Source organism: Entelurus aequoreus, linkage group LG11, assembly GCF_033978785.1.
Source record: "Entelurus aequoreus isolate RoL-2023_Sb linkage group LG11, RoL_Eaeq_v1.1, whole genome shotgun sequence".
Classification (NCBI taxonomy): Eukaryota; Metazoa; Chordata; class Actinopteri; order Syngnathiformes; family Syngnathidae; genus Entelurus; species Entelurus aequoreus.
The window spans coordinates 48,810,673-48,834,157 of NC_084741.1; the positions used below are offsets into that span (position 1 = coordinate 48,810,673).

Consider the following 23,485-nt stretch of genomic DNA (forward strand, 5'->3'; position numbering starts at 1 on the left):
GGCCACCATACATGTCAACCCTCCCGAATTTTCCGGGAGACTCCCGAATTTCAGTGCCTCTCCCGAAAATCTCCCGGGATAACCATTCTCCCGAATTTCTCCCGATTTTCAGCCGGACTTAAGGCACGCCCCCTCCAGGTTCGTGCGGACCTGAGTGAGGACAGCCTGTCGTCACGTCCGCTCTTTACTTCATACTTCAGAACCGACTCCCACACTTGCCGTCAGGGTGCACAATACAACGTTGGCCAACCAAAAAGTAACTTTTTGGTTGGCCAACGGTTTACGTTGTATTGCGCACCCTGACGGCAAGTGTGGGAGTCGGTTCTGAAGTGTGAAGTAAAGAGACGTAACTCCATCACCTCGCCTGGTTATTGACTCCAACCCAGAATATACCTACGCTCCTTCAAAGGCTATGCTACTGGCTGCAAAGCATTGCACTTTCAAACACAACAATGAGTAGAGAGGAGTGTTATGTGTGTATATGTGTAAATAAATGAACACTGAAATTCAAGTATTTATTTTATTTATATGTGTATATATATATACAATAAATATATATTTATATATAGCTAGAATTCACAGAAAGTCAAGTATTTATACTATTTATATATATATATATATATATATATATATATATATATATATATATATATATAGCTCGGTTGGTAGAGTGGCCGTGCCATCAACCTGAGGGTTGCAGGTTCGATTCCCGCTTCCGCCATCCTAGTCACTGCCGTTGTGTCCTTGGGCAAGATACTTTACCCACCTGCTCTCAGTGCCACCCACACTGGTTTAAATGTAACTTAGATATTGGGTTTTCACTATGTAAAGCGCTTTGAGTCACTAGAGAAAAGCGCTATATAAATATAATTCACTTCACTTCACTATATATATATATATATATATATATATATATATATAAGAAATACTTGAATTTAAGTCGATTCTAGCTATAAATATACTCCCCCCCCCGCTTAATTTTTACTAGGGCTGTCAAAGTTAAGGCGATAATAACGATTAATTTGATTTAAAAAATTAATCACTTGACAACCCTAATATATATATATATATATATATATATATATATATATATATATATATATATATATATATATATATATATATATATATATATATATATATATATATATATATATATATATATATATATACATATATATATATATATATATATATATATATATATATATATATATATATATATATATATATATATATATATATATATATATATATATATATATATATATATATATATATATATATATATATATATATATATATATACGTATATACAGTATATACAGAGGTCAACAAATGATGCTGGCTGAGTTCAACTGCAATTACCACAGATAAGTTAAACAATATGCCTTTTTCTAAATGGACAGCCACCGCATGAAGGACACCTAACATATGCAAGAACCTATAGTAGTACTGCAAGATGTCATTCATGTTGCCAACTACCGTCATAAAGATCAGCGCTGTCATCTGTAAAGGTAAATAAACGTGTTTGTTTAAACAACTGGTAAATAGTACACTATGTAAAGTTGTTTATGGATACAACATACATTTGCAACTGCAGACAGAAAAGGCAAAAATCAATTCAAAAATATACTTCATACTGTACTTTTGCTTGGTTTTTACCTCAATTGCGTGTTGAAATTGTTCATGCTCCTTCTGCAACAGCTCGGCCTCTTGTAATGAACTGGCCGTGATCAGCCCGGCGTTCAGCATGGACTCACCATTCCGGATCCAACCCAGCACCTAAAATGCACACACAAAGTGGCAACATGAATACAATCTCTAGTGAATGACACTTATATGTTAATAAACATACATAAAGGATATACATTCACACAGTAACATACAGTCACAGGCCCTTCATTAGAATCCAAAATACTGCCTGTATAAATAAAATATAGTTTTATTATATTATTTTATTTTTATTATAATTAAACGCATGTGCATTGTTTTATCATACTGACAGGCATTTAAACACTACTGCAAACTATAACCACAATAATACATATACTGTTCACTTAATACACTTCATCAGCATCACTCAAAATGTTTTGTAGAGGTAGAATTTTGGGCATCTCTCTTGGATTGGATCTCATTCAATTGTGCAGGTTTAGCAAATGTGACCATGCATCGAGCGTCCTAGAAGTCCGTATTTTCTTGCATACTATCAATGTTTGCACCAGTTGTACATCACAAACCCATCCACCTTCTACCGCTTGTCCCTTTTGGGGTCGCGGGGGGTGCTGGAGCCTATCCCAGCTGCACTCGGGCAGAAGGCGGGGTACACCCTGGACAAGTCGCTACCTCATCGTAGATACAAAACAATAAAAACACATGATTTTTCTCTCACTGACTCAACGTGCACACCTGCTGTGCGGGTGATGCTCCGAATGAGACTGCCAGAAAAATCGATGATGTAACACAAGATTAGATGCCTGCGTCTCTCTTAAATTGCAAAACCTTTCTTTGAGTGAGCTAACCCCTCTCCAACTTCAGTAGCAATATTGGGAAGAGTTTCAAAAATGGTGTGTTGTGTAAACACAACTAACAACAGAAAATATCTTGAAGAATCCAAAGCTGCAGAGGTAACAGTGTGGGTCACAACGGTATCACACTTGAGCATCAAATCACATTTGTGATCCTCTTGTCATTGTGATGCCAGTGCATCATCAAGAGAGTTTTGCTGTGTTAATCTGGGTGCAATTTATTTTGCTTTCATTAGAATGTTGGCTGTGATGCAGCTAATAAGGCCTTGCTCTGAATGATTATCCATCAATGTAATAAACATTGCATTCTTGTCATGTTGACAATTTACTTAACACATGAATAAATGTATCTATCTACTTCTAATCCACATAATGTTCATTGTGACCGTCTTATTCGTATTAGTTTTCCAAAAACTTTGTCTACAATATTATTTGAGGGGCTGATCAACTAAGATCCTAAATAACAATTGTTAAATAGTATGTGTAAACAATACATTAGCACATACTATTAGTAGGTGTGTTGTAGGTGATCTACTAAGACCGCATGCACAATTAATAACAAATGCAAAAGTGGTGCAGACCGCCTTATTTAACTGAGGATATTGTATGTACTGCCAGCTATCACTATGGAATCATGCTCCAGTCTGTGGTGTTTTGCAATGTTGTGGAACATGCGGCATTCATTTTCAGTTTGCTACACCTTTTCTCGGCTACAAAGAAGCGCTCCTCCAACTTTCCTTGGTTCGACGGAATCCATTTTAAAGCACGTCGAAAGTTTACTCTGGAAAATGTCGGCACTGATCCAGATACAAGAAAATGCTGCGTTGCAAGAGTTTTTTTTCCATATACCGTAGGAGATATTTAAATTTGTTTTGTTGCATGCTGGCTCCAAATCAGACCTTAAGTCATCCAGAAGCTTGAAAATTGCATTGCTGGGATAGACAATATGTCTATTATTATTATTTCTGATTGTCCAAATATGTTGACACAACACAAAAGATTCTCTCTCTCTGCATCGTTCTTGCCACAATGGATGTCAGTTTAGTACATCTGATCACCTACAAGAAGTGATGATAAAAGAAAAACATACTGGGATGGTTTTCTGCACAATTTGCCCTAAAAGCAAAGAAGAACATTTGCGAGGTCAAAGATCAGTGAAGTTGGGCAGTAGCAGCTGACAAACAAGCTCTCTCTCTCTCTCTCTCTCTCATGTCAAAAGTGTTTGATGGGGTTGATTCAAAGGTTCTTAAGTTTTTGCACACCAGATGTACCCAAGCATGCCTTTATGGACATGGCTTTGCCTGCTGGGGCAGAAAAAGCCTTTCCTGAAAAGTAAGAAATCTAAAGCTTACCATGGTAACGTAATATTTAATATTTAAGTCCATATAGTGCTGCTCTCATGGCCTTACTCCACATCTAATCATAGACTACAGTACAGTACTTGACCCTTCTCACTGCCTCTAAATCAAGAATAATACAAAAACTAGAGACAGAGGAGAAACATTGGCGAGAGGTGAGTCATCAGTGCATGGTCGTGTACAGACAGAAAAGCCTTTTAGCTGCTGTGACATCATGTTAAGCTGTGGCAAAACATGTTATTAAAATCGTGTGAACACCCAAATGCCCGCCTCCGTAACACATCGCCAAACCACACAGCCTTTTTTATCCAAATTTTCAAGTGTCAAACTCTCTGAAAAGGTGTAAGGTTGTCCTAAATGCCTTTAAGTAGGAATGTTTCCAACAACATTTTCTGCATCCGATCCCGATCTGATTTTTCGGCATGAGTTCTTTGACAATAAATCATACAACTGCAAACATTTTATAGCAAGTAACATTTTTGTGAAGCTTATCTTATTAAATTTAGAATTGGCTAGTATTGATGTAAATCCAATGCTTTGTTAAAATAGTGCTACAGAATGTTACATACAGTTTTTGGAACAAAATTAGGTGGATAGTGCACAATAAATAAACAAAAGCATAAACTACTATTGGCTTCCATTTAAATCATTTGGGCTTTGCCCTCAAATCCTTCCTCTATCTACAGCAGTGATAGGCAAACTGCGGCCCGTGGGCCACATCCGTTCCGTTGGTGTTTTTAACCCGGCCCGCCAAATATTTTAACAGAATTGAGCAAAGATCTCTGTTTTTAGAATTTCCACAACAAAATTGATACTAGACTTCCATGTGAAAAGGGTGATCAACAACACTGCTCCCACTAAAAGACAATGTAAGTGTTAACCCTTTAATACCATTTTTATGTTTCTTTGATGTTCTGATTTGACATTGTTGAAAATGTATGTATTATGATTAAAATAGCCCATGTTTGAGAAGCTTACTCTTAATTCCAATAGATATGATATACTTTGAAATACATCATGTGCTCGCCCGGCCCGTCTGTCAAATTTCAAAAGCTAATGTGGCCCATTAGCCAAAAAGTTTGCCCACCCCTGATCTAGAGACTTACTCACTGAGTTTGTGAAAAAATAATAAAAATGACTACAAATTTATGTTGTAATGATAATAAGTACAAGAAAAGAAAATTACCGATGTAATCACTTTAGTATGGTTTATATACTCATACTACACTAGGTATCGATAGTATCGACATCTGGATCAATCACCCCTACTTTACATTGAAGCTTTAGCGGTTAGCTTCTTGTGTCCTCCCGCTCAGTGTGTTTGTGTAGCATGCTTAGCCATTTCTTTCTATCTAGTCCTCCAGTGATAAAGGTACTTAAGATAAGCTTTGTTTATTTTCTACTATTGTGGTGAGGATTAGTATCTTAGAAAGGGCTTTGCAATGTGGATAGACGACACGTTCGTTGCAGCTCGCTCTCATATTCCAGTCGGTGTTCTGTCAGGACGCGCACCTTCCTGGAATTTATGCGACTTCTGCATGTGGATAGCAAGGAATATGGAAGTGTAATATTGTCTCCCTGAGTGTGCATCCCTTTCATGCAAGTACAATCTTTAGCCATGCAAACACGAGGACACAGCTCCGGCAATGAATGGCTGGCCTCGCAGCTCATCAGCCGATTGTTGTTTAGTTAAAAAAGGCTGATATCTGCCCATGATCCGATCTCATCATTGGGATCGGGCATCTGTACCTTTAAGATTAGTGTGTCATCGCCTACCCCCTTCATATTTGAGCATGTACCTGTTTGACCTCAGCCTGGAGGTGTCTCAACTGGACACACTGCTCCAAATGTCGCCGGTGCTGCTCAGCCACCACATCCAGCTCCTGCTGCTTCTCATGGAGAAACTCCAGGAGATCCTGAACCCGAGTGGCCATGTCCACATCTCGGTCACATAAGAGTTCTACGCCTGAACAATACACAGATAACATGGCATACTTTTGTCAGTAATAATTCACATTTGATTTCAGTGATTATCAATTTATTGACAGCTCGTTTATTATAGAATGTAAATGGAAAAATATATATGGATTGTGAATAGTCGTATCATATTCTGAAACTGGGCACGTTATACTTTGTATATGTATACTGCCAAGCAAGGGTTTTATCCAAAATGTTCCCTTTACAAAGACAACAATGCAATAATTTACAAGATCAACAACAAATGGGTGGTAACAGACTTTACATCCATCCATCCATTTTCTACCGCTGGTCCCTTTTGGGGTGGAGGGGGGGTCGCTGGAGCCTATCTCAGCTGCATTCGTGCGGTAGGCGGGGTACACCCTGGACAAGTCGCCACCTCATCACAGGGCCAACACAGATAGACAGACAACATTCATACTCACGTTCACACACTAGAGCCAATTTAGTGTTGCCAATCAACCTATCCCCAGGTGTATGTCTTTGGAGGTGGGAGGAAGCCGGAGTACCCGGAGGGAACCCACGCAGTCATGGGGAGAACATGCAAACTCCACACAGAAAGATCCCGAGCGCAGGATCGAACCCAGGACCTTCGTATTGTGAGGCAGACGCACTAACCCCATCTCCCACCGTGCTGTTTACAATTGTAAAATATTTTTTATATTGCAAATGGATGGATGAATGGTAAATAAATATTGATCGATTGGAAAAAAATAATCTGTTTAAATTGTCATCTTTTTTCATTGCAGCATTCATTGGTGGAGCATGACTATTAATGGTAAAAAAAAGTTTTTTTGTGCCTTATTATTCCTAAAAAATTATTACCTCTGCATTTAACACAGCTATCACACACGAAGACAGCAGCTTTCAAGCCTCAAACGTCGGACTTGTATATCCAACGGTTCACTCACCTGATGCCTGGACCTCTGTGACGTACTGCAGTAGCTCCTGGCCTTGGTGGATGACGTCGAAGGTGAGGTTGTTCATGGTGAGTGCTTTGTCCGCGTGATGCTGCAGCCTCTGCTCAGCCAGCGTCAGGTCCTCTGTGTCAAAGTCACTCATCTGCTGGGACAACTCCTCGTTCCATGACTCCAGGTCAGAGATGATCTGAGAGCGGGAAAAATAAGAATGTGTGAAGGACAAGAGCGGCTCAAGCTGGGAACCATATTTGGAAACCTTTATTGTTCAAAATGGACATTACACGCCTCACTAGAGCCACTTCCCGTCAAAGCTGCTCTGAGTGAAAGACACTGACCAAAGGGACAAGTCGCCCAGCAAGTTTACGATCAGGCACGTGTACAGATAGACCCCTCGTGATGCAAAGAACCTGCCTTTTTGTCCTGCATCAGAAATGTGCCCCTTCTGCTGGAGCCCTTTTTTTCTTAATTAAAAAAACAACAAAAAATACTATCTGTAATCAATTTCTCTGACAGGGAATATATTTCAGATCTTGTGAAAATACCTGCCCAAACTGCTTAATATGCCACACCCCTGCCCCTCCTTCTCATGTAGTGTGCTGGGCCTTGTCAAATAGTGGGAACATGCTTTATCAGTATCCTGCTTCAAACCCCCCTCCGAAAAGCTGTGCACTCCATAACGCGCTCATTGTAGCCATTAATCCTGACTTCCTCATTTTGATTAAAAAATACATCAGCACAAATTGTTTTATTTGTTCATGTGTACGTAGGTTAAAGTGTTTTTTATATATTTTGCTCCTAAGTTATTGTTGTTGATCAATTTGAATGTATTATTATTTATTTACTTTAATTGTATTTTATTTTTCACTCTCAAACGGGTCAAGTCGGTCAAAAAAGGTTTACACTTTAAATAAGGATTTTTATAATGTATTTTAGGCAGATTGCTGCACTTTAAATCTTTTATGTTACAGACTAAAAAACAATGTTAAATTAACTTATTCTTTGTTGTAAGTTGATCTATATTTCTTACTTTTTTTGTTTTCTTTAATGTTGACAAAGATACATTGTTATAGACAAAAGATATTATTCATAGTCGTGGCCAAGATTGGGGGTGAAAAATTGCATAACAGCAAATAATTGAGAAGCACGAGTCTACTTTCACACGCAGCACCAGACAAAAAGATAATAACACTCATCAAACACTTGTTTGGAACATCCCACAGGTGAACAGGCTAATTGGGAACAGGTGGGTGCCATGATTGGGTATAAAAGCAGCTTCCATGAAATGCTCAGTCATTCACAATCAAGGATGGGGCGAGGGTCACCACTTTGTCAACAATTGGGTGAGCAAATTGTCGAACAGTTTAAGAACAACATTTCTCAACGAGCTATTGCAAGGAATTTGGAGATTTCACCACTTACAGTTCGTAATATCAAAAGGTTCAGAGAATCTGGAGAAATCACTGCACGTAAGCGATGATATTACGGACCTTCGATCCCACAGGCAGTACTGCATCAAAAAGCAACATCAGTGTGTAAAGGATATCACCACATTGTTTAGTTAAAAATTAACCACAACATTAGTGTAGCTGAAAACATAACGCCACTAGACCAACTTTTCCTAACAAATTACAAAAACAACTCAAAGCTTTGTCCAGTTGACTGAGGTTTGTCATGTTTAGTGAGAGAAGGGAGTGCATACCTGTCAACATTTCTATTTCAATACATGGGAAATTTCTTGGGAAAATGGGAAAAATAAGGGTTTTTCATTGTAACTATTTAATGTTTCGCTGCTCTAAAAATTAGACAAGTTCACTAGTTTTGTTTCAGTTAAAATCTGAATTATTGAGTTGAAAGGTGGGTCTTAATAATATACAACAAATATACCTCACTAGACTCTCCTAGCTCAACTTAAGACCCACCTTTCATCTCAATAATTCAGATTTTAACTGAAACAAAACAATTGAATTTGTCCAATTTATAGTACAGAGAAGCTATTGTTAAATTATTTGCAATGGATACCCCAAATCTTTCCATAAATGTGTACACATTTATTTTTTGTTTTTTGTATTCAACCATAATTACAAACGTGTTTGTTCTAATTTGATTTTGTATTTGTTACTATATAAGTTGAAAATATCCTGCTGTGACCCTATGTTCTGTCCAGAAATCTACATTGTAAGAACGCCTGCTTATTAGTAACCCCGAGAGTCCAAAAAAAGTCTTAGTATTAGTCTTAGTAGCATTCCAGCGCTCTGGAATGCCTTACCAGCAACAGTCAGAGATGCCACCTTGGTAGAAGCACCACCTTAAAACTCATCTAGCTTATAAATAGACTCTGTTTTAGACCAGTTGACCAGCCCCCCACCCAGATCAGAGGACGTCGTTGTGGTTTGTGCAGCCCTTCAAAGCACTTGTGATTAAGGGCTATATAAATAAACTTTGATTGATTGATTGATTATCCTAATAACAATCATATCAATATTGGGGACGGCGTGGCGAAGTTGGTAGAGTGGCCGTGCTAGCAATCGGAGGGTTGCTGGTTACTGGGGTTCAATCCCCACCTTCTACCATCCTAGTCACGTCCGTTGTGTCCTTGAGCAAGACACTTCACCCTTGCTCCTGATGGGTGCTGGTTAGCGCCTTGCATGGCAGCTCCCGCCATCAGTGTGTGAATGGGTGAATGTGGAAATACAGTCAAAGCGCTTTGAGTACCTTGAAGGTAGAAAAGCGCTATACAAGTATAACCCATTTATTATTGTTTTGGCTTGAGCACCTGACCCCCAAAATCTGCGTGCACGTTCCTGTTTATGATGGTATCAAAAAGTGAAATGGAAATATTGCGTTTGTGAAAAGCGATGTTGCTGTCCAACCACACTTTGTTCATCAAATTACTGGATCTGATTGCAGGAGTCGGTGTTATTATGTGAAAGCGCACACAGTTACAGCAATTTCACACCTTGCTGGGTTCTGTGTGATAGAGATGTGCAAGAATATACAGATCTACTGTGCAAATTTTGACACAAGGCTGTTGATAAAAGGGTTATTAACCTTAATATAACCCTTTTTATTCAGAAAGGCATATACTAATATTATTTTTGTTTTTATTCAGTATGCTTTGTCTTCTCCACCCTGTTTTCAACTTTTTGAGATCTTGTTTGATTAATTGTACATTATAAATTAAATGTATTATTATTATTATTATTATGAGATATTAGAAGTGTTTCCCTATAAATGGATGTATAGTGGTAAAACACAACAATTATTTGCTTTGCTTTTTGACTGATGTGAACCTTAAAGAATGTTTGGGGTTAGACCAAAATGTAAGGATTTCATGGTGAACATCAATGCATGTGAGACTAAAGGCCTACTGAAACCCACTACTACCGACCACGCAGTCTGATAGTTTATATATCAATGATGAAATCTTAACATTGCAACACATGCCAATACGGCCGGGTTAGATTACTAAAGTGCAATTTTAAATTTCCCGCGAAATATCCTGCTGAAAACGTCTCGGTATGATGACGCCTGCGCGTAACGTCACGGATTGTAGAGGACATTTTGGGACAGCATTGTGGCCAGCTATTAAGTCGTCTGTTTTCATCGCAAAATTCCACAGTATTCTGGACATCTGTGTTGGTGAATCTTTTGCAATTTGTTCAATGAACAATGGAGACAGCAAAGAAGAAAGCTGTAGGTGGGAAGCGGTGTATTTCGGCCGGCTGCAGCAACACAATCACGTAGCCGGTGTTTCATTGTTTACATTCCCGAAAGATGACAGTCAAGCTTTACCATTGGCCTGTGGAGAACTGGGACAACAGAGACTCTTACCAGGAGGACTTTGAGTTGGATACGCAGACGCGGTACCGTGAGTACGCATGAGCTGCGGCTTCCAAACATTTGATCAATTGCCCGTACGTGCGTGCCGCTATGTGCATGTCACGTACGTAACTTTGGGGAAATATATGTGCTGTATGAACTTTGGGGAGGTGAACGGTACTTTGGGCTGTGGGATTGAGTGTGTTGTGCGGGTGTTTGATTTGTATTGGCGGGTTATATGGACGGGAGAGGGGAGGTGTTTGTTATGCGGGATTAATTTGTGGCATATTAAATATAAGCCTGGTTGTGTTGTGGCTAATAGAGTATATATATGTCTTGTGTTTATTTACTGTTTTAGTCATTCCCAGCTGAATATCAGGTCCCACCCACCTCTCACAGCATCCTCCCTATCTGAATCGCTTCCACTGCCCTCTAATCCTTCACTCTCACTTTCCTCATCCACAAATCTTTCATCCTCGCTCAAATTAATGGGGAAATCGTCGCTTTCTTGGTCCGAATCGCTCTCGCTGCTGGTGGCCATGATTGTAAGCGATGTGCAGATGTGAGGAGCTCCACAACCTGTGACGTCACGCTACTTCCGGTACAGGCAAGGCTTTTTTTTATCAGCGACCAAAAGTTGCGAACTATATCGTCGATGTTCTCTACTAAATCCTTTCAGCAAAAATATGGCAATATCGCGAAATGATCAAGTATGACACATAGAATGGACCTGCTATCCCCGTTTAAATAAGAAAATCGCATTTCAGTAGGCCTTAAGAGATACTTTTACAAGCGTCATCTTTAAAGGCAGTGTAAAGCATGCACACTCAGCTGTCTCAGTCGTAATTCCTGTTATGAAGAAAAACACTGCACCCTCAAGCCAGACAGCCACCTTAATTTGACACGGCACAGTGTCTGCCATAAAGTCTCACTCTGATGATGCAAGGTGGGTAAAGCAGATGTCAGTGCTTGTCTTTAACTACATTCACACTGAATCATGACACACAGTGCACTTTGGCAGCATCAACATGTGTGTCTCAATGGAATTTTGTTTCCACTATTCATCACGTTCTGTAACTTGTTAAATTGTCCAAGGAAACATCAATCTTTAATGTGAATTTTATTCCAGTGTATCACTGCTGGTCTGCAATGTACTGAAGCAGAATGAGTCTAATGCCAGCCAAGAATGTTAAAATAATATCTAAATAGCAGACATTTATCCATTAAAATATGGAAAAGTTGCTGATGGTCTGTTTGGTGGTGAAGCAGCTGGGAGGAGATACCAAAGAATTGAACCCTCCAAAGCACATGGTGTACATTAATATTGCATTACTTCATAAAACTATTGTAGTTGTGACTAGTAAATTATATTGTGTTGTTTTATACAATAATTCTTATCTAAACATTTGTTTTCTTTTGAAAAGGCATGTCACATGTCAAAATTGTGCTGTTTTGGGGGGCTAGAGCACCAATTAAATTGATTTGAGGGTGTACACCGCCTTCCGCCCGAATGCAGCTGAGATAGGCTCCAACACTCCCCGCGACCCCGAAAGGGACAAGCGGTAGAAAATGGATAGATGGAGACATTGATTTGAGATACAGGTGTTTTGAGTTAAGAGTTCCGTCACATTACCTATAAAGCTTGTAAGTTGAGGTACTACTGTAATAGAAAAAAACCCGTCCTATATTGTGTTTATAATCATGAGGTGGTGACTTTTCCAGGGTGTACCCCGCCTACCGCCCGAATGCAGCTGAGATAGGCTCTAGCACCGCTGCGACCCCAAGAGGGACAAGCGGTAGAAAATGGATGGATGGATGGACATTGCATGTAACTGCTTTGATACCTTTCAAAATGAAATAAAAGATCTGCTATATTTAAGTATATGTCCATCTGATAAGTATGGTGTTACCATGCACTAAAAATGTATGTTTACATTAATTGTCCATTGCAGTAACATGCCTATACAAGGTACTCACTCATAACTGCAGTAAAACTCGATCTGTTGGTATAAATGAAAATAAGATGGTTTTGCAGCTGTCCTATTTCCCTCAGACATGGTCATTTTCTAACTTTACAGTTGTTTGTGTTTAAAATCATATACAGTTTAATATAATGCACAATGTATGTGCAATATGCACTATGACTTATGATATAACACATTACTTTACACTGAGGAATGCCATGTCAAGGTGATTGAGCAATTTAATTTAGTTTGTTATTTGAAGTGCACTCATGTAATTAATTGCCAGGAGCTGCTGCTTTATGTGTGCACTGGCATGATGTAGGTGGTTAATTATGTCATGCAAGTGTTTTGTTCGAAATAGGGTCACAGTGTAATGCAGTGCTGTAACTTAATTGTTGAAAAGAACACAGATATAATGAAGATAATCAACTAATGCCTAAAGAAACTGGTCATTGGTTAATACAACTAAAGCCAAAATAGTGCTTAAAAAGGAATATATGGAGGAGTGACTGGGAGAAGAACGTTTTTTTCCCCATTATGTTTAGAATTCTTTTTTATATTCCTAATGGTTATTAATGGACTCAATCTGTTTTCCCCCTTTTTTAAATTATAATCTTTATGATCCTATATATTTTATTACATTTTGTTCTCTTAAATTCAATGTGTCCTGACTTGTGGTGCAGCTATCGGTTATTTAGTAATCAGGTAATCAATCTATTGATTAATTTGTTTGATTAATCGAGTAATCAGACAAAACACACCGTATAGCCTCAATGCGTATTTTAGAGAAAGTAGTTTTTCTGCTTGTCATAATCTTCATTTTTTATGATAAATGCACATTGTCAACATTTTAAATTGCACTTTTAACATGTCTGCATTAATAAAAAATGTTATAATAATGATCGCTGTTTGTCGCCCCACAGATCACTGCACCCAAACCACCGCGCTCATGTGCACACTATTTCAGCGGGCATGCGATCTTAAAGTTGATCGACTTAATCCTTTCCTCCATTTAGCAAATGTTTGTTTGCCAGTATTCAAATGCTAAGCCTTTGTGCTCTTGTAAGTTATATCCTTATATTCACACATCCCAATTACCCATTGAAATATATAGGCTCTGCAAACAAGTATTGCATAAAATTCAGACAAGCCCATTGACCTATGTTTGTAATATGCATAGCAAAAACAACTGCGTGGTTAAAACTAATCCATTTCCCCCAAACCACAGACATTGCTGGTAGGTCTTCACCATCCATTCAATATGACAAAAAAATTAGGATTTTCCACTTTTTCCAACAAAGCGCTTTATATGCTCTGTTAGAGTGTGACAAAGCGCTTTGGGCATTTCGATTCACACCAATTCACACCAGAGAGCAGGCTAAGTTTCCGAGGGCTCAGAGTAATCTTATCAAACTGCCCCAGCAAATGAATACAACACCCTTAACATTGGATGATCATTTCACTTAACTGGCAACCGAGGGAAAACTCACCAAACACTCATCTGTACTCCTCCCTCTTCTCCGTATACAGTTGAGTAGAACGCCCTCGGTGTGCAAAAAGACCATATCATTTGCTGTTAGTGCTGTGAAGTCCAACAGGAAGTGGAGAAAGCTCCTTTGACTCTTTTCTCACAGCAGTGTGCAAAAGATACAGAGGGAATCATCTCAAGAAATCAATGGGGCAGCCTGTCTCACCTTACCTCAGACACACCCCCGTTGGAGGTAATGAGGAGTGCCATTGTGTGTGTGTGTATTTGTGTGTTTTTAGAAGGGGAGGGCAAGAAATACTGTTTTTTTCTTTTTCTTGTCACACTTCCAATGCAGAATGAAAAGACCTTTGCATTTATTTTGAAGGGTTAGACTATATTGGCTACTTTTCAAATACAGAGATATCAACCGTAATTACAAACGCGTTTGTTCCAGAGGTGGACTTCTATGTGGCTGTGGTAACCTACTCAGTGGCCTAGTGGTTAGAGTGTCCGCCCTGAGATCGGTAGGTTGTGAGTTCAAACCCCGGCCGAGTCATACCAAAGACTATAAAAATGGGACCCATTACCTCCCTGCTTGGCACTCAGCATTAAGGGTTGGAAATGGGGGTTAAATCACCAAAATGATTCCCGGGCACGGCACCGCTGCTGCCCACTGCTCCCCTCACCTCCCAGGGGGTGATCAAGGGGATGGGTCAAATGCAGAGGACAAATTTCATCACACCTAGTGTGTGTGTGACAATCATTGGTACTTTAACTTTAACTGTTGGACATGCATCAGGCGGAGTGCCCCAGGGTTCAGTTTTTGGGCCCAACATTTTTCCTTGGTACACGCTTCTACTTAGGGATGTCGTTAGGAATTGTGAAGGTACATTGCATTGGGAAAGTATTCGCTTCACTTTCTCCACATTTTGTTATGTTACAGCCTTATTCCAAAATGGAATACCCAATAATGGCATTGTGAAAGCATGTTTTTATAATTCTGCAAATTAATAAAAAAATAAAAAATCACATGTACATTAGTATTTACATCCTGTGCTCATTACTTTGCTGGCAGTAATTACAGCCTCAAGTCTTTTTTAATATGATGCCACAAGCTTGGCACGCCAATCTTTGGGCAGTTTCGCCTATTTCTCTTTGCAGCACCTCTCAAGCACCATCAGGTTGGATGGGAAGCGTTGGCTTTCATCCAAGATGTCTCTGTACATTGCTGCATTTATCTTAGTCTAGTGAGAGAGATGAATAAGCATGTGACATAACAAAATGTGGAAAAAGTGAAGGGGGGGCGAATACTTTCCAGATGCACTGTATCTCATACCAAATGTACGTGGATGACATTGAGTTATACATCTCGTTTAACCCTGATAGAACACACCAAATGGATATGCAAAATGATTGTCTGACTGAAGTTAAAGACTGAATGGCTAGTAATACTCTTCAGCTGAATGCTGCCAAAACAGAGGTGTTAATCGTTTTAATTCCGTCACGTGACTTCTTCCTGGAAGTGGAAAACAGTGGTGGTTAACCAAGCCAAAGTGGCTGTTGTGCAGCAAGCAGCGCATGAACTCTCTGAGTACACATGGGGCCTAGATAGTCCTGCAAAAAAATCCAACTATACAATCGAAAAGATCCATATACTTTATTAAAAAAAGATTTGTCGAGTGATATCAAGGATTATCCGTCGGTGGAGTTCCCAGACATATTGTTGCGGCGACTTGCTTATGAGGGCGTGGCTGCTGTTTTTTTTTAGCGTGACAGCATGCGCCGTGCATGCAGTTGACAGTGTGCGTTATGTGGGCGCGTGAGAAAGCAAACTCCAGACTCACTCACCAAGAGAGCACTGCTAAGCCAAGTCTCCGGCTTGTATGATCCACCTTGCCTTGTGGCCCCTGCAAAACAAAAGGGAGCAATCCTGGTGAGAAGAGCTTTTCAAGAAGCCAAGGATGCCGCCTTATCTGAGGGTCTACGAGAAGACGCCATAAAACTTCAACTGCGATTCACCAGACCTCTGACACTTCCAGTCCGTCAGTCTTTCCCATGACTGTCAAGTCGTCGGGGGGATAACTGTGATGAAGAAGCAGCCAGTCTGCGCCAGTTCCCACGGTCCTTAGTGGCCGTCAATAGCTCTGGGGTCGACAGGTCCGTCCATGTTGTCTGTCCAGGATTTCCGTGGTCTTCCTCGCTTCCTTCCACCCTCTAGTGTGCCCTGCATGATGGTCTTGCACAGGGTGTCGTGGCGGAATGTGTGGCCGAACCAGCCTAATTTCCTTCTTTTGACTGTTGCAAGCAGGGATTCTTGGTGACCAACGAGTCTTTCGACTTCACCTCGCACATACTCATTTTTCCCTGCGCAAAACCTGATGGCATCACTTTCTCAGACGACAGCAAGCATGCATATGGCGCTGTGATGTATCTTCACTGGAGCTTCAGCCATGATGTTGTTGTAAGGCTAGTTGAAGCGAAAGCCAAGTTGACCCTTTTCGACCACAAAGGAGATCATGTGAAGGCGGAAATGTGTGGTGCTGTTTATGCTGCCCGTCTAAAATCTTGCTTCCAGAGACACTGCCGAATCCAAGCTGAAAAGTGGCAAAATCTTGTTGACAGTCAGATCGTGCTGGGTGCAAAAAAAACGTGAGAGTTACAGCTATCAAACTTTCTCTGCAAACAGAGTTGGTGAAATCCAGAGCAGCACCAATATCCAAGATTGGTGGTGGATCCCTGGCCTTGCAAATATCGGAGACCTCATTATGAGGGGTGCTAGCCTTAAAGATCTAACTGAAGACTCCGTGTGGCAGTCGGGCCCCGAGTTCTTACATCTTCCTGAGGTTGAATGGCCACAGAAATCCTCAACAGAAATCGCTGCTCAAGCCAGAGAACAGAAAACAAAACTCCAAAAGAAGGCATTCATGGCAGTATTGACCAGATCAAATCCGAAAAGGCGAGTTATAAGCAAGAGTACAGTCCAAGAAAAGTCCAGGAGACCACTTGCAGGAGTAGCAGTTTACAACCTGGTGGATGAAAAGCGCTTCAGCAATCCGTCAACGCTAATGAAAACAGTAACGTTGACCCGGAGAGCTGCCAAAAAGTTTCTGTGTAGCAAAGCCACCAAAGCAGCAAAGTGGGAAGCAGTTCCCCTAACTGGTGTCATCACAGTCAGCGAAAGACAGGATGCGTTTAGAGACCTTTGCCTGGCAGCACAAACAGCAAAACAGATTGACTAATTGTCTACAAAGACCAAAAGAGTGGACTGTTACTGAGTGGTGGAAGAATCCAAGCATTTGGAGAGGACCACAAAGCTGTTCATTTACTACCCTTTCAAGTCTTAATCTCTACTCTTCTGGCCCGTGAAGTATATAGCAAAATACATGACGGAGTAGCAGGAACCTTGCTGACGATGACAAGAAAAGTACGGGTCATCAAAGTAAGGATTATTGCCTAAAAGGTCGTCAACAAGTGCATCATCTGCAAACAAGTCAGAGGGAGAACTTGTAAACAAATTATGGGAAACTTACCAGAAAAGAGGACAACAGCAGCTGCACCATTCAAGTTCAAAGCCATTAACCTGTTTGGATCGTACCATATAAAAGATGATATCAAAAAGAGAGAGACCATGAAAGTCTGGGGTGTCGTGTTCAGCTTCACGGCAAGCCGAGCCAGCCATGCTGAGTTGAGAAATCAACTGAGAGCTTTAAGTTTGCCTATCAAAAGTTTACCGCAGTCCGAGGCCATCCACAGAAAATATGGTCCGATCCTGGCGCAAACTTTGTTTTCACAAAACCTGTCCTTTAAGCTCTCTATGCTTTCCTGGCAAGACAGGAAAAAAAGACACTTGAAGAATAAATTAACAAACAGGGAACGTCCTGGTCTTGGAAGATCCTACCTGCTGACTCACCACACCGAAACGGGGCTGCGGAAGCTGCAGTACGGATCACAAAGAGGGCGGTATAGAGTCTTGGTAAAGGCATACTTGCCAACCCTCCCGGTTTTACCGGGAGACTCCCGGTATTCAGCGCCTCTCCCGATAACCTCCCGGCAGAAATGTTCTCCCGACAAACTCCCAGTATTCAGCCTAAGCTGGAGGCCACGCCCCCTACAGCTCAATCCGGACCTGAGTGGGGACAGCCTGTTTTCACGTCCGCTTTCCCACAATATAAACAGCTTGCCTGCCCAATGACGTCATAACATCTACGGCTTTTAGAGAGTAGAGTGCACAACTGCGCACACAACAAGGAGACGAAGCAGAAGAACGAGGAAGTTACAGACATGGCAACAGCGTCGACGAGCAAGATGAAGAAATACGCTTGCAAGTTCCAAAACGAATGGAAACAAGAATTTCAGTTCATCCAGGACAGTTCGAAGGGGAAGGGGTATGTATGTTGCCTGTACATTTTGTAGAACAGACTTCTCCATTGAACACGGTGGCCGAAATGATATACTCAGTCATGAACGGAGAAGTTAAACAGGACAATACTGCCATCTACTAGATAGCCTCCGGAACACTGAAATTCAAGTATTTATTTTATTTATATGTATATTAAAATAAATATATATATATATATATATATACATATAGCTAGAATCCACTGAAAGTCAAGTATTTCATACATTATATATATATATATATATATATATATATATATATATATATATATATATATATATATATATATATATATATATATACATACATACACATATATATATATATATACAGTGTATATATATATATATATATATATATATACAGTGTATATATATATATATATGAAATACTTGAGTTGGTGAATTCTAGCTGTAAATATACTGCCCCATTAACCACGCCCCCAACCACGCCCCCCACCCACCACCCCCCACCTCCCGGTATCGGAGGTCTCAAGGTTGGCAAGTATGTGGTAAAGGTGTAGATCTCTGCTATAGTGAGTGTTAGACAGCACTCCAGCTTGCAGCCAACCTTGCCAACGAGAGACCCATCAATGCCAGAGTTCAGAGTCAGGAAGGCAGAATAGAGTATATCTCACCAAGTACCCTGTTCCTTGGCCGAGCAACACAAAATTAAAGTTAAGTTAAAGTACCAATGATTGTCACACACACACCAGGTGTGGTGAAATGTGTCCTCTGCATTTGACTCAGCCCCTTGTTCACCCCCTGGGAGGTGAGGGGGGCAGTGAGCAGTAGCGGTGGCCGGGCCCGGGAATCATTTTGGGGATTTAACCCCCAATTCCAACCCTTGATGCTGAGTGCCAAGCAGGGAGGTAATGGCTCCCATTTTTATAGACGTTGGTATGACTCGGGTTTGAACTCACGACCTACCGATCTCAAAGCGGACACTCTAAACACAAGGCCCTTCAAAAGATTGAGAAAAATGTGGCATCAAATTGATCGTTTCTGGAAATTCTGGAGCCAACTTGCTGGTCCCAACCGGTTTGTCCACAGCAAATGGCATACAGCAGCACGGAATGTGACTGTTGGAGATGTTGTTTGGCTGTGCGACCAGAACGCATGAAGAGAACAAGCTTGGAAGAGTCATCTGTGTGAATCAGAATTCCAGAGACATTGTTAGATGGTTTGAGTGTCCCCAAGCCAGTGTGTTCCAGTCCAGAGCTCCAAGGCAGCTACCAAGAGCTCAGCATGTGCTGAAAAGAGCCCCAGCACCATCGTGACGTCAGACGGCTCGTCGTCACTGTTCTAGCGGAGGATGGAAGCATACCAAACCATCAGCACAAGGACCCGGAGCTTGCCTAAACTATGTACGATCTACCCTGCCACTGTCCGACACTGCCAAGGAAGGATGGAGTGGGAGGTGTTGCTGTGACTTGCTTATGGGGGTGTGTCTACTCGTCTGTAGAACGTGACAGCATGCGCCGTGCATGCAGCTCACAGCATGCGCCGTGCAGCCGCGTGCACTGCAGCACGCTAGTGCGTACTCCAGCACATGCAAGCAGATGTCAGCAATCAGCTAGAATCAGCGGCGCGTCTCACAGACATGCTTAAAACGTTGTATATTTCATTTGACTGGTTTGCAGCAAAAGTAGGAGAGCAACACACAAATGCTGAACTGATTTAATCAACTAAAACACTGTGTAGAAAAAGGACTCAAACTTTAGAGGACTGCCGGTAAGAAACCAGGTTTGGTCATCTGTTGTGAAATGTATATGTGGATCAGGGGTCACCAACCTTTTTGAAACCAAGGGCTACTTCTTGGGTACTGATTAATGCGAAGGGCTACCAGTTAGATACACACTTAAATAAATTGCCAGAAGTAGCCAATTTGCTCAATTTACCTTTAACTCTGTTATTATTAATAATTAATGATATTTATCTTTGTGGAAACACTGATCATCTTAATGATTTCTCACAATAAATATATATAGAAACAGATAAATATCAATATGCAACACTTTATTTTTATATTTTCTCTAAATGCACATTTTTCAAATTGAACATTTTCAAATGATCACTTCTAAGACAGTCTTGTGAAATCACAATATCCCATTTTAACTAGCTAGTCACTAACATTTTTTAACAAATCATGAATTACTTTGCACCATGTTTGTACAAATAATAACTCATGTAAAATACAAAAGTAAACTCTCAAATTTTTAAATCATGTCACACTTTGAACTGGACACCAAATCTGTTATCTGTTTCTTTGTCAGTTAGTGGGAAGCCTGGCATTGCATGCTGTTAACTAGTGTGTTGTACTCTGGTGTGTAACTTGACACTGCAACTCTGAGTGAGTCTTGCAGAGTCTTGCATCAGTGAGGCGTGTTCTGTGTTTGTTCTTGATGAAGTTCATGTCAGAAAAGGCTGATTCACAAAGATAAGATTTTTCCTCATTGTTTGCGGAACCTTCTTAATCTTTTGGACATATTTTCACAGCAATCTGGCCTTAAGCTTAATTATGATAAATGTAAAATGTTAAGGATCGGAAATCTAAAGGGAACGTCCTTTCGAATGGAATGCAAAGTGCCTGTTTTGTGGACAGATGGACCAGTTAACATACTTGGTGTTGTTGTCCCAGAAAATCTGGAAAATCTAGGCTCAGTAAATTATGATAATCGACTAAGAAAGCTGGACAAAATTATGCAATTATGGAAAGGGAAATCCCTAACCTTGTATGGTAAAATGTCTATTGCCAACTCGTTAATTATTCCTCAATTTATTTATTTGTTTTTGTCATTACCAGCTCCATCACAAAACTTTTTTAAGATTTATGAGCGGAGGGTCTTCGATTTTGTCTGGAACGGCAAACCAGAAAAGATTAAAAGAAAGGTTTTGTACAAAGAGTATGAATATGGGGGCCTGAAACTTCTCAACCTTGAAGCTATGTGTCTGTCTTTAAAAGCATCAATTGTTCCAAAGATGTATTTAAACATTGAGTGGTACACAAATGTCCTGTTGGACAAAAAACATGTACTGTATCAAAAGAAATTGTATCCTTTTTTACAAGTGATCCCCTCCCAGAGAGTCTGCTGGGAAACATGGCGGGGTTCATAAAGGAAACAATCCACTCATAGTGGTGTTTTCAATTTTATGTGCCAGAAAAAAGAGACAATATTTTGCAGCAGTTAATATGGATTAACTCTAATATTGTAATAGATGGAAAGCCTTTCTTTTGGAAAAATATGTTTGAAAGAGGAATCATTTTTGTCAATGATATCAATGAGAATGGTAAAATTATGAAGTATGATGAATATAGAGCTATGTATGGTGATGCTTGCTCAAGCTTTTCATTTTATCAACTAACTGGAGTAATTGGGAAAAGATGGAAACAAATAATTAATTATGGAACTACTAAATTATTAGTTTGTAAACCTCTAATAAGAAATTCTAGTTGGCAAAAAGGAACTAAAATAAATAGAAAAATATATAATTTTTATTTAATAAAGAAATCTTTGAAGGCTGCCTCATACAACACAAATGGAAAATGGGAGGACTTTTTTGACTGCCAGTTGCCATGGGATGCCATATTCAAACTAATCTATAAAACCACTATCGATGTGCAAAATCGTTATTTTCAAATTTAAATTATTTATAACTTCTTATCCACAGGGAAAATGTTAAAATTATGGAATATGACATAGTCAGATGATTGTCGATTTTGTTGTCAGGAGCCTGAATCCACCCTGCATTTGTTTTGGTATTGTCATATTGTGTCTTTGTTTTGGGTGGAAGATGAAAAAATGTGTTTAAGGATTGGTTTGTTTATGAAGCTTAATGTGGTTTCTGTTATTTTAGGAGAGTTCATTGACAATCATGATTTGGTCAATTTAATTATAGTACTCAGTAAAATGTTTATTTTTAAGGCCAAAAACAGATATTCACTTAGTATTACTTTCTTTAAAACATTTATTCAGTATTTTCTAACTTTAGAAAGTTACATGGTTGAAAACGATAATGATGCCAAAAAACATTAAAAAAAAGATGAGAAGTCCTCGAAGGCTTATTTTGAAAGTATAATTATGTTTATAGATTATATGATATCTGTTGTTGTGTTCCCTAATTTGAGTGACCTGGACATAATCTGGACTGTACATAAATGCTTATTTTGAAAATTTAATTTTGTTTATAAATTATATGCAATCTGTTGTGTTCCCTAATTTTTTTCTGTGTACATGAATGAAGGTGTGTGTTGCTGAGTCCGACTTGGACATTATCTGGACTGGGCCTGGTTTAAAAAACCCTTTAAACAAATCTAATTTCATTGACAACCTGGTCTGTTGAAGATAAGGCCCTTTTTTAAAAAATAAAATAAAATAAGATAAATAAATAAAAAACATTTTCTTGGATAAAAAAGAAAGTAAAACAATATAAAAATAATTACATAAAAAATAGTAATTAAGGAAAATGTTAGTGGACCAGCAGCCTATACAATCATGTGTGCTTCAGGGACTGTGTCCCTTGCAGATGTGTTGTCTATGTTGTGGGAACCAGAATATTGGTAGCAGAAAGAAATAACCCCTTTTGTGTGAGTGGGTGTGGATGAGTGTGCATGGGGGAGGTTGTTTGGGTTGATGCACTGATTGAAAGTGTATATTGTGTTTTTCTATGTAGATTTAATTTAAAAAATTAAAAAATAATAAAAAATTATTTATTTATTTTTTTTTTTTTTAATTTTTTTTTTTAGAACAGGCCCGCGGGCGACTCATCTGGTCCTTACGGGCGACCTGGTGCCCGCGGGCACCGCGTTGGTGACCCCTGATGTGGATGAAGATGAATAATGAATAATTAAAATGGCTTGTGTTAAAGTGGTTGCCACCCTGATTTTACATGCATCATGAGGTCAGAATGCACACTTATAATATAATGTGTTTAAATGTTATGCTAAAATCCATTATGAAATAAGTAAAAAATAATCTACCGGTACTTTAAAAATGAATTTGAGTAAATTCTGTCATGGGTTAAAGGTTACTATAGAGAAGGAGAAGGAGAC

General features: G+C 39.6%; 1 protein-coding gene across 3 annotated transcripts in view; it reads right to left on the reverse strand.

Annotated features, from left to right (window-relative positions):
* LOC133660191 (triple functional domain protein) overlaps positions 1 to 23,485 on the reverse strand; it is a 118,738-nt gene that overhangs the window by 74,323 nt on the left and 20,930 nt on the right. For all 3 annotated transcript variants that reach the window (XM_062063454.1, XM_062063455.1, XM_062063457.1), the window contains 3 exons: positions 6,775 to 6,970; positions 5,686 to 5,852; positions 1,666 to 1,785 (listed from right to left, as the gene is read on the reverse strand). In XM_062063454.1, coding sequence (XP_061919438.1) covers positions 1,666 to 1,785; positions 5,686 to 5,852; positions 6,775 to 6,970 — 483 coding nt within the window. The remainder of the gene's footprint in view (positions 1 to 1,665; positions 1,786 to 5,685; positions 5,853 to 6,774; positions 6,971 to 23,485) is intronic.